The following is a 17,128-nucleotide window of genomic DNA, read 5'->3' as shown; positions in this document are numbered from 1 at the left end:
TACTAATATACTATTAAATAATAAATAACAGTGGGTAGATGGATTACATACCTCTGGCCAGTTAAAGATACAACAAAAGCATTCATTTGCTTTTAGTTACAACTTATCAGCATAAACTTTTGGGCTGAATTACTCTTCATACCAGTAATAGCTGATAGATCATAAACTTGTTATCGTGAATGCACATATAGAGCTCTGCCTATATGATCATTAACTTATTATCTGATACAAAGCAATTTTCTATCTACTGGAAATTAACCTAAAAGACTACCACTAAAGCTAAAGAAAACTAACGAAAATAAGATAAAACTCAGATATTTCATTCATTGATTGATGATGGGTAAAGTTGAGTATATTTATATAGTTATAAGAATATCAATCAACTGGTAATAATTAATCAAGTGCCAACATCGTATTATTTTAACACAAGTAAAATAAAAACTGTTTTATAAATTACATATTTAACTTCATCTTATGTAATCCTTGGACCATTTAATTTCTTATCATTATCTTACTTGAGAGAGAAAACAAAAAATATGAGAATTTTTGGTTGACTAAATGCTCTGGCTATATAGTATATAGAGCTCCCGTTTGTGTCAAATGAAGGAGTTATGCTGGAAATACCGGTACTGATGTGGATACAAAAGTTTTAGCCCACCTAACCCAAGAAGCAAACTCATGAAAGTTACAAGTGAAGTTTTGGAACAAGTGAGACCAGATGTAAAATGTGTGTAAGGACCTAACAAGAGTTGGTTCTTATTTTGACGAATATCTTGAATCCTATAAAAATGAAATTTTGGAGTTGGTTCTCTGCAAAATTAGATAGAATGTAGGTTTTTCAAGTTGGTGTTTGGATAAGCTCGACAAGAGAATAGTTAGAAAAATAGTTCAAATCTGAAAAATTAATTTTTAATTGAAAGTTATTAACTTATTGAATTAGAAGAGTCGTTTGGTATACACTGTCCATACTAGGTTAGAACAAGTATTTGATGGTTTGTTTGGATAAATTTTTTCATAATTATTTTTAGGAGAAAAAATAAAATAAAATGGGTTTCTCTTTAACTTAAATTTTAATTTTAATTTTTTTTCTTTTTTATTTTATTTTATTTTTTTACCTGAACAACATTATCTCATATGAGAAAATTCATTTTAAGTTAAACTTTAAGTGTAAAAGTTTGCAAGTTATGAAAGTATTTAGATTTTTTTTTTCAATATAAATCAGGTTATATAAGTAAATTAGTGACTTATTGGATTGACCTTTGACTCAGTAGTATCCTAATCGAGTCGATGACCAATTCGAGTCTAATATAATCATAGGATTGACACAATGATGTAAAGTTGTTGCATTTATATATAGAGGAACAATCTATTTAATGAAAAAAAATTATATTTTTTAATTTTTTTTCATGTGCAAGATTTTCTTGAACTAATGACAGATTAATAAGATTAATCTATAACCTAGTAGATTGGAGGAGACTTTTGGTCTAAAGAAAATATCTTAATACTTCATTTTCTATTATATTAATGATTATATTTGAATGCGTTGCTAGGACTCGGGTGGAAAATAGTATTTCCTAACCTATTTTAAGTGAGGTCATTGATATTTTGATAAACACAAAAGTCAAAGTGAAAAACATATATAGATTGAAATTAAGCTTTCAAACTAATTTGGTGAAAATTATAAAGACCGGAGTGCTATAGTACCCCTCTAAGCCATATTATTATTTTGACTAGGATTTCGTATGCTCTTTTAAAAAAAATACTTATTTCATTTCATTATGAATATTCATAAATATAAAGAGGTATATGCTCAAACAATTGGATATTAGCGTGAAACTTAGATACTCTAATTAAAGAATGAGTAACTTGATTGATTTATCTCTTTCAAAACTTTGAAAAGTACTTATGACGACTTTACATTTAGATAAAAGAGAATGAAATTTTGAGACAATTCTGACTGCATGTAACTATGATACATGTAACTCGTATGCCTTCTAAAGAAAAGAAAGTTGCAAAATTTATGATTAGATTAGAAAAAAAGATAAAAGACAATAACACAGGCTGCTGCTAAATGGTAATACCTTCGCACCTATAAAAAAACAATTATCTAATTCATTAAAATTAATAAAAGATAGTTAGATTAATTAATTTGTCATAAATTCTAATTTTAATTTAAAACTATCTATTATATTAATGATTAAAGAGAGGATTATTTTTCAACTAATGAATATGTCTTCTTCTTTTTTTGACAGCTTAGTAAATGCATTCGCTTCCATGGAAAGATGAATATAATCATTAATACGTCTTGCAATTAATTAGGGGTTAAAAAATCTAATAATATAGTAATGGTATGTTTCTTATAATTAGAAAAAAATGTTACCTTTTATTTTATATATATAGGATCGAGGTGGTTTTTATAACTTAAAATCAAGAAAAAAAACATAGATAAATTATAAATAAATATAAAAGTTTAATCAAATATAATTTAAAAAATTGTTATTATTATTAAATTAAATATAAAATACTAGCATGATAATATTTTCCTAAACAAATTTTTTTATGGGGCCGACGAAAATACTAATATAATTCTAAACTTTGACAAAGAGTTTTTTTGGTAAAAAATAATTATTAAATAAACTGTTATATTTTACTTTATTTTTAATTATTAAATAATAAAATTTATATTTTTCAAATTAGGATTATTTAATTTTATAATAATCTTCAAATTTAATCTATAAAGATATCTTTAATTTAATAAAATTTTAATATAATGAAATAAAACCATGGTTTTTAACAGAAAATAAAACTATGTAATAGTATTTTAAAAAAAAATATTCGGGACAAAAAGTTGTGTAAGTCAATAAAACTATTAATAATTCTTAAAATCATCACTTCCTAGCGTGAAACTGTTTATCGAATGACTAGAAAAATTAATATACAATTATTCTACCAGAAATAAAATAAATGCAACAGATGAGAAGGATAAGATTGAAATAGACCCTTGACCAGAAAGTTGGTTGATTAATAAAAATTGAGATCAAAGAGCATTCAATTAATCAATGGTCAACTCTATGCTATACGTATATAATTAAAACTCCATTGCATGTTTCAATGAATTCAGTGATTCTTATGTTTGACGGAATCAACTTTGTTCCAAAAATATCAAGCTTGTCAATTATGCTTTCACACTTAGAATTTCAGAATGTGATTTAGAAGTTTCTAAAATTGGATCGATTCGAAAACCAAATTTTGCACTTTATTTCCAACTTTTATTAAAATTAAAGTGTTTTTTTTTTCTTTTTATGTACTGCAAAAATATTAATCAAAGAATTAATATTAAAAAATTATATTATGAATTATATTAAAGATATATTAAAAATTATGGTATAATATATTGATAACATTATCAATAAAAAAAAGTTATTGTTTAATTTGTATTTTTATTTTGAAATGGAGGAAGTAGTAAAAAAAAAACACTAAAATTTGAAAAAAAATACTAATATATTATTTTGCATCACTCTTTTATATATTGCTTTTAAATCAATATCATCCTGGTAAGTATAATTAGCATGAATTCTTATTAAATAATATACAGTGGTAAAAAGAGTCTAATTTTGATATATTGTTAGCATCAAAATTGGAATATTATTAACTAATAAAATGGCATATTAATTATATATTTTAAAATAGTTATTACAAAGTCAAAAAAATTTAATGATATGTCAATTTATAATTAATTGATAATTTAAAAAGTATTTATCCTATTAATATTTTCTTAGAGATCATAAATACCTGGAAAACAATAAATACTACTTTGAACGGTATTTTTTTAATATTTAATATAACTACTTGAACAAATATATTCTAATTATAATAGTAAAATTAAAACACTAACAATAAATTCTTTCTAACACATTAAGATAAATTTCATGTGAATCCCATTAAATAAATTAAGCTGTGTGAATTAAATAAAATTCACAATAATATAAAATATTTTAAGAATAACAAGATTAATTGATTTCAAGTGTCAAACTTTTATTCTTACACTACATAATATTTTTTTTGTAAAAAAACTAATAAATCTAACTATTAATCTATTTGATGTTATCTTTCTGATTATCTATAGCAGCATAGGGTACGAGAGCTTAAAAAAATAAAAATTTACATGCAAAGGGCAAGGGTTGCAGTTGAATCAGAATGGTGCATCGAAAAGAATGTAAGAAAAGACGAAATAACGGAACTTGGCAAGAAAATGAGACTTTACTCAAAAATAAAATTACATAATTTCCCATTAGTTTAGACTAATTTAAAGAAAGGAAAGTATTGTAGGTAAAGTTATTCAAGTCAAAAACTATTTACAATTTTATATATATATATATATATTTCAGCCGTGAATATTCTAGTATTGACTCAGATGATAATGCACATTATAATTTAGATAAAATAGACATTTATAATTATGTAATTTAATAATTAATATTTACTCACCTTTTAAAATATACACAATTAAAGTAATAATTTTCGTAAATTGTATTATATAAATATAGATAGTATAATTAAGGCGATTATTAATATACTCATGCCTCTTTTCAGTTAAAGTGCATTAACAATCTACACCAAAAAATTATTATTTTTTATTTTCATTAATTTATTTTAAGGATAAAATAATAATTTAGTATTTAATTTAAAAATAAAAATCTTATTTCTCTCTCCTCTCTCTCTCTCGTATCTCACGTCTTAATGAATGCAAATCCCTTTCTCTCTCCTTTCGTCTTCTCTCACATTTGAAAGAGGTCCTTCTATGTTCTACCCTACAAAACCATATTAGGTTTCCAACGATGATGACTTTGTAATTTTCTTACTTTCTCTTCTTTTTTCAATTATTTATTTACTACAGTGGCTGACCATGGTTCCATGCTCTATCTCTTTTTTGTTTTTTAACATTTCAAAGATGATGTTTCGATAAACATTGATAGAAAGAAATTATCAGAGATTAATGTTACAAAATTAAACAGGATTAGCCTCACAGAAAATAAAAAAGCAATATACTCGATAATTCTGGCGTAACAAAATAGTGTTAAAATATGAGAAAAGAGTTATTCTTAAATTTGAGAACAAAATAGTGAGAAAGCATGAATGGTGTCGAGGCTTGTGTTCGGAAAAGTTTGGTCACAATGTTTTTAGTTGCTTCGTGGGAGTTTTGCCCTGTGCCGTTTCAACGAGTTTCAAAAGTGCATGAAAAAAATAAAGAGGATAGAGAAACGAGTTTTTCTTTTTCATTTTTTATAATATCTAAACATTAAATTACTATAATGTCTTTAAATTAAATTAATTAAGTAAAATAAGTTTTTGATTTTTTTTTTCTCCAAAATATTTTAGTGTAGGTTGCTAATACACTTCAATTAAAAAAGAAATATGTACATTAACAATCCCCTATAATTAAATGATTTCAATTAAAATAAGTCGAATCCAAGCAATGAGACTGTTTAGCTAACAGAACTTAAATAATAATAAAAAATACTAATAGAACTTCCTATAAGAATCGCTCAATCATTCTCTTTATTTCTGTTTACCCTTTTCTTTTTTAGAAAAATCAAATCAATTTTTTTTCTAAGGATTAAAACAACAACAAAAAATAAACATTTTTCTCACGTTTTTTACACAACTTATCACACCTATATTTTGCCAAAAAAAAAATTCAATTGATTTTCTTTTTTCATGTAAAAGTAATATAAAGTTTATAGGGTAAAAATATAGTTTTTTATTTATTGGAATCAAAAGGCATGACAATGTGATGAGATTTATAATAACTTATGTCCTCTATTTAATCAAGTGAGATTGACAGGTAAAAATATAATTTAAAAGTATATTACCTCCGTCATTAAATATAATTTTTTTAATTCCTTAAAAAAGTAACTAATTTACTTAATCACATTAAATCTATCAATTAATTATACTATGATTTCAAAATTATCATTTTTTTTATCTCTTTATTCACTTGTTTATTTTTCATTAATATTTGAAAAAAAAATATATAAGAAAAAATAATTAATACATTTAAAAATTATAAAATAATCTTATAAAAATAATCTTATAACTAGACAAAACATAAGTAATAGTTAAAAACAATACTAAAGCATGAAAGTCAAATAAACTGCCATTTACTAAATAATGCCACACTTACAAGTAGGGACACCAAAAATATGTAAGCCAGTGTGCATATTAGGATAAGCATTATGTTTGATTATTAGTCATGTGCTAATACTAGATAATACTACTGGCATGTGTTCAGATTGACCATGGAAAAAATTTATTTTATCAATCAATTATCTATAATTAATTATTGTTAGAATAAATTTTACAAATAAGATTTATATTTGTATATATTAGGGGAAAATGAGTTTTAGATAATTTATTTTATTAAGATCGTATAAACAAAATTAATATATATAGCAGTTGACTTAACATTTAATTAAAAATTAATTGTGGTAGAAAACAACATTATTTTAATTATAATCTCCGCATTTTTTCTTATAACAAAAACGTTTTTTTATATCATAGGAAACAACATTTTTTTATCACTTTGATTATTTTCTCAAACATAAATTTCTGAAAAAAAAAACTTTATCCTCAAAAAGATTCCCTAAAAATAATCCTGTCCAAACATCTTAGTGGTGTTTGGTAAAAAAAAAAGATTTTCTTCTTTTTAAGTAGAAATTTTATTTTTTTGGAATTTTTTTATTTATTAAAAACAATTATTTTAAAGAGTCTTTTAAAAAGCATATTTGATCTCGTTTCTTTTTTGAAAGAGAAGAAACCTCTCCAAAAAAAAGAAGTTAAATACTTTCTAAAAATGTTTATTTTGATGAAATAGTGCATGAGCTTGATTTCTTACGGTGAATTTCGCTCATTTTTAATTTCTTAACCCTTTTCTTTCCATCCCCTCTTCTTTTTTCTTTAAAATAAATACATATATCTTCTATTAAAAAAAACAATCTTACTGCAGTCAAATAGGACCATCACAAAAAATCTCCCTTCCCCTTTCCTCTTATAAGACATGCTCGTAGACTCATGTTTGATCATGTGAAATTTCTTATATTTGAAATAGTTTGAATTAAAAGTTTCTTATTACTAAGACATAATTTTTTTTCGGCTCAAAATTCCGCTCATTTAAGTGCTAAACTAGTCATAAGAAATTTGAAAAAAAATGCTTTAAGCATCACAATAATAGTAATATTTTATTATAAAATTTAAGATTGCATATTTAAATATTTATAAATGTCACACATGATCTTTAATATGATTGTGAATATCTAGTTATTATTATGATTTGATTATAAGTTTGTCAATAGTATAGTATTATCACTATTAGTATTTGATTTTATTCATTGTTAATTAGACGTCATCCTCAAATTACTTTCAAATTTTCCAACAATTTTTTTCTCTTTCATGGTCATACATGCTCTTTTCTATATACTTACAATGATTTTTTATTATATCTAAAAATAAATTGTCTTAAAATCATTTTTTTAACAAATTTACCAAAGCAAAAATTAATTCTAACTATATTTTCTATGTATATAATTAATTATTAATATAATCTAATTTAAATTTTCATAGTCCAGCATTTAGAATATTTCCATAATATAAAAAGAATTTAGATTATTTCCAACGAATAAAAAAAGTCTAGAATTGAGATTTTGTTTTAATAAAAAGAAGAATTTAACCACTAAAATATTTGTCTAATTGGTAAGGATCAAATTCGTATTTACAAAATCTGATAATCTTGTTGATTGGTAATATGTAAGTATATTTGCAAGTGTCCAGTAAACTTGAGACATGTCTTTGTCGGATGAGTTCCGATATATAGATATAAGTAGATAGATATTCGATTAACATGTATTAGTATATATTGGATATTAAAAAAAAAAAGCCATAACAATTCAAATTCTGGATGATATTTACGTTTAGTGCGTGTGATAAAAAGATATTATATAAAACTAAAAGGAAATTCAAATGGAACTACATTTAGAGTAGACCTAACTATTGTGATTACACCTCCAACAGATGAAATTGCACAATCAGCTTCTTAGCATAGAGTAAAGCAAACAAGTCAATCGGAGTTTCATAAGTCTCTTTAGTAGCAAAGCCCTCAAGAGGAATGGCACAACGTTTTAGGGTAAGAGGAGGAAGAGGTTACTCACCCCCTTCTTAATCCGCTCGCTCAGCTAGGGGGAACTTAAGATCTTCTTATTAATGTCTTTCACTCTCCTTTACTGGATGATAATATCTATATCACGAACCTCTCTTCTTGCTTGAGGACTAATTGGTCTTCCACTCATTTGGAAATTGATTTTGAAAGCAAAACAAAAAGACTTTCGTTTTGGATTTGAGAGTGAAATAACAAGTCTAATTTTTTAAGAAATTACCATTTTGTGTCTATCTTGAGTTGACTCAATCAAATCGAGCATAAGTATAGTCAAGAGGGAATGAAATAAAATCAAATCAAAGAAAATAAAAATTCTAGCCTCAATTTATCTAAACTTTTAGATATTAAAAAAATGAAGAATTTAGATTTTGTACGTAGAAGTGTAGAACGCATTGTGATTCGTGTGAGTTTAGTAAAAGGAAAAGGTTAGTTTGTTTACCCAAAAAATAAATAAGAACCGATACCATAAGGCACGTCATCGTATAGGCAAGCAAAATCTTTCAAAGTCCCATAAAAAGTCCACTGCGTGATTAGCAATGCCTCACACCAACAACTATTACTAAGCCGGCCAAAATACTCTTTATCTTTATTTCTTCCCCCATTTTTTCTCTCTTCCCTAACAATCCCCAACAACACCTTTTTTTATATATATAAAAAAATAAACAAAATTCTGACATATCCGAGAATAATGCTCACCAACAGCATATCTTCTTTTTGCCTTCTCACTCCAACAATTCCCTAATCCCAAACTCTTCACTCTTCTTCACCCTCTTCTTTTGCTTTCACACCAATCTCAGACAAAAAAAAAAACTAAAAAAAATAATTAAGAAACCCTAGAACCGTGTTTGGGTGGAGGAAAACATGGCCACCACCACCACCAGTCTCGGCGGCGGCGTCGGCGTCGGCGGAGACGACCGCGTCCTCGCCACGGCTCAGCAGATCGTGAAGAGTCTCAGGGCGGCGAAAGAGGATCGCGAAGACATGCTTATGATCTTCTCCGCCTTCGATAACCGTCTCTCCGGCATCTCCGACCTCATCAACGGCGACGATTCGAAGTCTTCTGATGAAGAAGACCTCGACCGCTTTGAAGCCGCGGAGAAAGTGATTCTCGCTGATGCCTCTCTCTCCGGCGAGCCTTCGCGTCAATCCACGTCGCTCTTCAACCCTCCGAACAATCCCGCGGAGTACTTCTCTGCCGTCGACGAGATCATACACTGGATGGAGCAGTTCTCGATCGCGCCGCCGCCTTCATCCGCCCTGGGACGCACCGTCCATGTCATTGCGGACCGCGCCGAGAACGCGATTCAGCTCGCCATGTCGCGGCTCGAGGAGGAGCTGCGGCACGTGCTGATTTGCAACACGATCCCCCTCGACGCCGTGAGCCGCTACGGCTCGATCAAGAGGGTTTCGCTCTCGTTCGGCTCGCACGACGGCGCAATCGACGATTCCCCCCTCGAGAGCTTCGGCGAGGTCGACTCGAGCCGCTTCCACGACCGCGGCGCCAGCCTCGGCGACGACTTGTTCGTCGATTTGGTGCGTCCCGAGGCCGTTCAGGACCTCAGAGAAATCATCGATCGCATGGTTAGGTCTGGTTATGAGAGAGAGTGTCTTCAGGTTTATAGTAGCGTCCGTCGTGACGCTTTGGATGAGTGTTTGATTATTCTCGGTGTTGAGAGGTTGAGTATTGAAGAGGTTCAGAAGGTTGAGTGGAGGAGTTTGGATGAGAAGATGAAGAATTGGGTTCAGGCTGTTAAGGTTGTTGTTGGAGTGCTTCTCAGTGGTGAGAAGAGGCTGTGTGATGGTTTGTTTGGGGATTTGGATGATTTGAAGGAGATTTGCTTCAATGAGACTGCTAAGGGCTGTGTGATGCAGTTGCTGAATTTCGGTGAGGCTATCGCGATTTGTAAGCGGTCGCCAGAGAAGTTGTTTCGCATTTTGGACATGTATGAGGCTTTGAGGGATGCTATGCCTGATTTGCAGGCAATGGTTTCTGATGAGTTTGTGATTGGTGAGGCCAATGGAGTGCTGAGTGGGCTTGGTGAGGCTGCAAAAGGGACTTTTGCTGAGTTTGAGAATTGTATTAGGAATGAGACTTCCAAGAAGCCGGTCATAACCGGGGATGTTCATCCTTTGCCTCGTTATGTTATGAATTATCTCAGGTTGCTTGTTGATTATGGTGACCCTATGGATTCACTTCTGGAGCTTAGTGAGGAGGATCTCTATCGGTTTAAAAATGATCTTGGTGGTGATGGTTCGCAGTTAGAGGCCATGTCGCCCTTGGGACAGTGGATTCTGCTGCTCATGTCTGAGCTTGAGTACAATCTTGAGGAGAAGTCAAAGCTTTATGAAGACAGTGCGATGCAGCAGGTGTTTTTGATGAACAATCTGTATTACCTCGTGCGGAAAGTGAAGGACTCTGACCTTGGGAGGGTCTTGGGGGATAATTGGATTAGGAAACGCCGTGGTCAGATACGCCAGTATGCTACAGGGTATCTCAGAGCCTCTTGGAGCAAGGCCTTATCTTGTTTGAAGGATGAAGGGATTGGAGGGAGCTCCAATAATGCATCGAAGATGGCTTTGAAGGAGAGGTTCAAGAGTTTCAATGCTTGTTTTGAAGAAATTTACAGGGTTCAGACAGCTTGGAAGGTACCGGATGATCAGCTTCGGGAGGAGCTGCGGATATCTATATCAGAGAAGGTGATTCCTGCATACCGCTCGTTTGTGGGAAGGTTTAGGATTCAGTTAGAGGGAAGGCATGTGGGGAAGTACATTAAGTATACACCAGAGGATCTAGAGACCTATCTATTAGATTTATTTGAAGGATCCCCGGCTGTATTGCATCACATAAGGAGGAAAAGTACATAGTATATCATAAAAGATGCTTTTAGCAGGTGAACTCATTTTATGAGGATTACTAGAAAATGGTTTCCTGTGTCATGTGTATTTCTACTTGGATAGGTGTTATATTTTACAGGTGTTAATGTTAGAATGGGATTTTGTGACATTCGACTCTTCTTCCAAGCCCCTTCCCCAAATCCAAACAAGATTTTTTTTTTCATGTTTCTTCGAATACTGTAATATCTTTTGTATATAGTGTCTGATACAGGTTATCTGTGTTGTTTATACTTGTTGAAACAGTACACTCATTAGCTATCATAAATTCAGATCCTGTGTATTTACATATCTGCAGTTTGCATAATTGCCAGCTTTCTTTATAATCAAAGGACACTGATTTTCTTACCTGGTAGTGGTACTGGATAGTTTAGCTGATGATAGGAGTAGTGAAGACTGAATCTACTCAGGATTGAAATTTGCTCATGAAAAGCTTGCATATTTAATGTTGTCAATAATCCAATAAGATTGATTGTTGGAAGTTATGCATTAGTTATTAATTCGATGATGTTCTTTGTCCATTCGTTGTTTATCTCACTATCTTTCAACACCTAACAGCACTTTCAGATGATGCGTTTGTGCACCTTTCTTGGCAATAGTTTGGACTTCCTTCATATTAAAATCTTAATTAGTAGCTCTGGCCATGTGGATAATGCTACTTTGCCTTTGCCTCCTGGTTTTACCTGAGCAACATTTAAACTCGTCAGGGGTTGCACTCTGTTTACTTTTTCCTCCTGAAATGAACTCTCATAAGTATACATTAGCCAGTCATTTACCTGAATTGAGACTTCATGTTATTGCATCGGACTTGCTGAAACTAGATAATTTGTCTGTTCATTTGTGAATGGGGTTCTTCGTTATTGTTTTTATGAATCTTCATTTTTGCCGATATGGCAGTTGTGCATTGGAATATAAAAAGTCGTTTTCCCATGTGGAATTCTCTCCCGTGTTTAGCAAGTTAGTGGATATTTACTTGTTGAAAGTCTTGTCAAGTTTGCCTACGGTTTTAATAGCTAGAGATTGTTGCATGTTCATTGCATCTGCATTTTCATTCAGGAAAATCAAGATGTAATGGCTTCGGACTCTTACCATATTATTCTTTGATGTTGAACCGTCAATTAAATTAAAATACCATGTTTTCTGTTAGGAAAGAAACGGTCCTGTTTAGGTTAAGAAACTTTACACGGTGAGAACTGAGAAGGCATGATATGGCGATGCATTGTCCACCTGTCCGCATCCTAGCTAGCTACCAGTCACACTTAGCAGCAAAATTACACACGAGTTGTGTCTTAATTTGTGTAAACCTAACACCACGTCGATTTAGTTTTTGGTCATTTGCCGCGTCATTGATGAAGTATTATTCGACCTAGTCTACTGGTAACTGGGAAAAAAAGAGTCGGATTTGACAATTTTAATGCACAATCTTGTCAACATTTATGGATAAAAAATCAATAAATTATAAATATCTTAGTAATATGAAACATCATACTTATATTTTTTTTATTTCTTAATTAGTATCTTTTAAGATTCTGGTTAGCATTTTTCTTTAAATTAAAGGGTGCATTTTAGAGAGAAAATAATAACAGTTTAATTTTCTATTTTATTTTTCATGTTGAACCATTCACTTTAAGAGTCTAGTTTGAAAAGGAAAGGAAGGGGAGGGTGGGATAGTTTCAATGCAACTTTTACACGATAGTTTTCCTGGTTTTCATGTGTCATCCTTTTCTGTGTTTTTGTCAACTTCCTACATCGCGCACGACGGATGCTAAACAAGGAGTCTCAACTGCTTGGAATACATTATACGAAACATAAGTCACAGACGCTCCAAATCCAACCCTCAAGAAAAATGAGTTTGTTTCGTTATGATTGGTTACAAAATGTTCATTTTCTAGGTCACCAATAACTGCGGTTCTATAAGCTCCTAGGCCAATGACCTCGCTTTGGTTTTCTGTTTAAGCACCCTGTCATCTTAATAAGATGTGAGGTGATATAATTTGCCAAATATTATTCTAAATCGTAGCAAGGGAAACACATAGTGAAGGGAAAAGAAAATGCATTTCAAAAGTTAACAAAACTTATGGTTACTTACACTTACACCAGAATTTACAGTACACACAAATCTCACTCTAACACTTAATAAAAGTGATGCAATTAACTTGCAAACTGCCTACACGTTATATAAAGATCCAACCACTCGTCTTCAACCCTGAAGAGAAGCACATAGATCTATTTGTATTTTTTTTCCCTTTTTACTTGAAAAAAATATTTCAAAAACAAAAAAGAAAAAGCTGCACCAGCAGGTTATTCTCCCTTGTAACCTTGCCTGTTAAACTCTGGTGTTTGCAGGCAGCGGTAGAACGCCATCAAAGAAATCACCAAAATAGCCACGCGGTTCGTGTACTAGCCTTGAGATGATATCTCTTAGTGTGATTAGTCCTTGCAGATCCCCATCATCCTCCACTACATAGACTCTATGAATCTTCTCTTGATCAAGCAGCTGAATCAATTCTTTGATTGTGCAGTCCTTTTTGCATGTGACATATTCACTTAACATTGGGGATGCATTTTTATTCTTCTCCAAGTAGCTTCTAACCTCAGTCAGGAAGTTCTTTACTGTAATACCTCTGTTTTAGTGTGAATATCCAATGAGTATGCAAGAAATGAAACAGATAGATAGAACAAAACAAAGAAGATATGGGCAATGCAGTCTAAACAAGCTCATTCTGTCAGATTCAATGTGATGACTTACCTATAATCATGATAGATTTCTGGTGCAGTTAGCAAGAATTGAACGTCTCGCAAACTTATATTACCAACTGCCTTTTTGGTCTCTCTTTCGATTACAGGCACCCCTCCAACCCTCTTTTTCCTCATTACTTTAAATGCTTGGAGGACTGGTTCATCCTCATAAACCTGAAAACAAAGAAATTGCCCACTATGAAGTTCATCAAGATCAACAAGCTTACTTGTAAAGGAAAAACGAAGTAATTTACTTTTCCAAGTTCAGAGTATTTGTCATTATGTATACAAATTTAAGATTTGTAGGATAGGTTTAACTCCAAATGCAGTAAAATTATGGAAAATTCACACCTGACATGGTTCAATGCCGTGGAGAGCGTAAAGTATACCATCTTAAGTGTAGTTCAAGAAAGGCATTAAACTATGCCTATGCAGTACATGCAGGCAAGGATGTGTTTGTGAGGGTTAGTGGATTAATGGATTATAGTTACTATAGGCATAGCATACTGTAAGAAGGATTATTTTATAATGCACCATATGATAATTTTTTACAGTAGAGTATAGCATTATACCGGTCCTATTTTAAATTGTGGAAGGTGTATTGTGATATAATTTGGCTTAACTAATTTTGATGCTAATATATGCCAGTTCCAATCAGTTGATGCCAAACTCCTACTTAAGACAGGATCATACCTTGATGATTTGATTTCCTGTCACCAGGGGAAGACCAACTTCAGATAGCTTCTTGGTTCCCCAACTTTCGAACCACTGAAGTCCAGCGCATTCTGCCAGCATATGAATCACAGCAGATTGTGTAATAATGTTATCAATTGTACCAGAGCCTAAATCCAACACAGGAACACTCTTCATCTTGTACTTAGAAAGCAGCAAGAGCATGGTTAGAAATGAGTTTGATCTCTCTAAAGCAAGAAACGGCGCCCAGCGGAATGTCCCTGAAATATCACGAACCTGTTTGCTAAAATGTTAGCTAATGTTCTCTTTAAAAAAAAGTTAGCTAGTGAAATAATTATAGAGAAAATTTGTTATGCACTGATGGTGTGAAATGATTTTCCATAATGATCTAATCACAAATCAACGTATATGATAAATTTGTTGACTAACGATCTCAAAAGTCATACCAACGATGATTTTTGATTGATTGACAATGTAAAAGTTTTTACCATGACAATGCATAACCATTAAACTCATAATTAAATAAATAAATGAGATTAATCAAAATAAGTAAATAGCTAGAACAAGAGGCATTTAAAAGAAAAACTCTTCTAGGTTGACATTGCAAAGGCAGATATATAACCTTGGTATTCTTATAAAGTTCAGAAGAAGTGAGATCCTCAAAAAAGTTTCCTGCAGTTGTTGCAGCAGATCCGAGGCCTAAGGCTTCAAGTTCTAGAGCAAAAGCCGCTCCATTAGCTGCAGCTGCAATAGCCCTTGCACTGGATGGAGTGGATGGACACCTAGGAGATGTAGGTTCAGACTGTCAAGAATATCGTGACATTGGTTTAGTGTGAAAATTAAGACATCAAAGAAAATGACTTCAACCACCAGCATCAGGTATATCATATCATTTTTAAGAGATAATTACACTAACATCCCTTAAGTTTAGCATTAATTACACTTATTCTCTTCTTGATTTAAAAATTAAATCTACTTTTCTTATTTTATGTATTATTATTTTTACACGTTGACACTCATGATTTTTAAAAAACTACACATCTTATTTTTATTCACAAACCAGACACATGGTACCCTTGAAAATACAATAGAGATATAAGGAAGGTAGATGTAATTTTTCAATAAAAAAGTATAAATGCAATCATCCATGACCTCAGAGGAGGTAAAAAAAAAACACTGATCACGCACCAATTGTACATTCATAGCAGATATAATTGTAGTACTAGATTCAATTCGCGGCATATTTTGAATTAAATAAATCGAAAAATACAAACAGTGATAAAAAGTATCAGATTCATGTGTGCTCCTCCCCATCCTTATTTATTTTTTTATGGACTAATATTAGTTGTTAATTATTAGTTAAGGAAATCAAAATTTGTTTGTTTAAGGGCTGTGAAAGGAATTGGTATGAGAAAATTGAATTGATATGTAACACATATGATATATGTCTAACCTGATGCAAAATCCATACAACAATTCCAGCAAACTCAACAATTCCGATGTATCTATCCATCCAACTAGCATCTTCAGGCGCCTCAACATCCACCACAGGTGCGCTGAATACGTTGTGTCGCGCCAATATCTTAACAGCATCTGCTAGGGTCGCGTCTGATTTAATCTCAATTTCTAAACACAAAATAAAAAAATTTACACGTTCAGAACTAATCCAAAGGAAACAAACCATAAAGGACACACACACCGTAACTTATATAAGATGACTCAATTTGTATTTTCTTGAATAGACAAATGTTAGTTGTTAGTTTTTGTTAGCGGAAGAAGATTCAAACTTGCAACCTTTTTCTCTTTTCCTCCTCTCTTCACCACTAAACCAATCTCGTGAGACTACTCAATTTATCAGATAACTTTCATCAAATACTGTGTCAATTTTCATCTGGGCAGAATCAAAATCACTTTTTTCTTTGTAATTCAATCACCCTTGGCGTGGTTTTGATGATCAAAGATGAATATGTGAATAAAGGTGATGCTTTATGAATGAGTACCTGTGTTTGAAGGATCCAAAGGAAAAGCAGAGACAGGGATGCTTTCAAAACAAGCGTTGAGCTTCTCAGTGGGACTCAACTGTGGCTCCTGAACGTCCCAAAGATCCTCCACTCGCATCCCCAACTTCGCTTCTGGGCTTCGTGGACTCTCTCCCATTGTTGCCATTGCCATTACACTTTCTCTCTCTCTCTCTCTCTCTTTTTCTCTGTAACTGCGATGCTGACAAGCTTATAAGATCACTATTCTCCAACACATTACTATAATATAATTAACTAAGAAATAGGATCATAGAATCTACCAAGACATTACAAATTAACTTCCCTACACCTTAGATCTTCACCGTTTGATTTTTGTACTTTAACCTTGACCGTTGACTTGAGTAAGATCGTACGGACACGAGGGTGATACACATTTTGTGCGATGCATGGTAGTTGTCAGCATTGATGAGCATGTTCCCCTTACTGTTCGCTGTGCTTATCCAAATTTGCATTAATTATTAAAAAAACACCTTAGTTCCTCGTCCGGTTTTTACTATGGGCCACACTAATGTGAGCCGGGGAGGGCTTTGCGCCCCCATAGAAATAGAATTGAGTA

General features: G+C 31.8%; 2 protein-coding genes across 4 annotated transcripts; one reads left to right on the top strand and one right to left on the bottom strand.

The window, feature by feature from the left end:
• The first annotated feature begins 8,751 nt into the window (after positions 1–8,751).
• On the top strand, positions 8,752–11,390 carry LOC100809716 (exocyst complex component EXO70B1). The gene has a single exon (XM_003525660.5). It carries the CDS (start codon positions 9,071–9,073, stop codon positions 11,072–11,074), a length of 2,004 nt encoding a protein of 667 aa, XP_003525708.1. The 5' UTR covers positions 8,752–9,070; the 3' UTR covers positions 11,075–11,390.
• A 1,747-nt stretch (positions 11,391–13,137) lies between these two features.
• Positions 13,138–16,776, bottom strand: LOC100812388 (SNF1-related protein kinase regulatory subunit gamma-1). 3 transcript variants are annotated; one of them, XM_014775470.3, is made up of 6 exons: positions 16,534–16,776; positions 15,987–16,159; positions 15,156–15,335; positions 14,534–14,809; positions 13,851–14,014; positions 13,138–13,714 (listed from the first exon to the last, which is right to left on the bottom strand). In XM_014775470.3, exons 1-6 carry the CDS (start codon positions 16,703–16,705, stop codon positions 13,696–13,698), a joined length of 984 nt encoding a protein of 327 aa, XP_014630956.1. In that variant the 5' UTR covers positions 16,706–16,776; the 3' UTR covers positions 13,138–13,695. The 3 variants fall into 3 exon arrangements, with proteins under 3 accessions (XP_014630956.1, XP_006579599.1, XP_003525710.1); XM_003525662.5 differs by having other exon boundaries at positions 13,377–13,725; positions 16,534–16,774; XM_006579536.3 differs by lacking the exon at positions 16,534–16,776 and having other exon boundaries at positions 13,138–13,725; positions 15,156–15,315; positions 15,987–16,158.
• Positions 16,777–17,128: the final 352 nt, after the last annotated feature.

This window comes from Glycine max, chromosome 5, assembly GCF_000004515.6.
Source record: "Glycine max cultivar Williams 82 chromosome 5, Glycine_max_v4.0, whole genome shotgun sequence".
Taxonomy (NCBI): Eukaryota; Viridiplantae; Streptophyta; class Magnoliopsida; order Fabales; family Fabaceae; genus Glycine; species Glycine max.
This window is presented reverse-complemented; position numbering and strand designations above follow the sequence as displayed.

Coding starts and splice junctions, on each gene's coding strand:
- LOC100809716 (XM_003525660.5), top strand. CDS start 9,071: ATGGCCACCACCACCACCAGTCTCGGCGGCGGCGTCGGCGTCGGCGGA.
- LOC100812388 (XM_003525662.5), bottom strand. CDS start 16,705: ATGGCAATGGCAACAATGGGAGAGAGTCCACGAAGCCCAGAAGCGAAG. Junction 16,160..16,533: donor TTTGGATCCTTCAAACACAG/GTACTCATTCAT, acceptor TTTTGTGTTTAG/AAATTGAGATTAAATCAGAC. Junction 15,336..15,986: donor TTGTATGGATTTTGCATCAG/GTTAGACATATA, acceptor TATTCTTGACAG/TCTGAACCTACATCTCCTAG.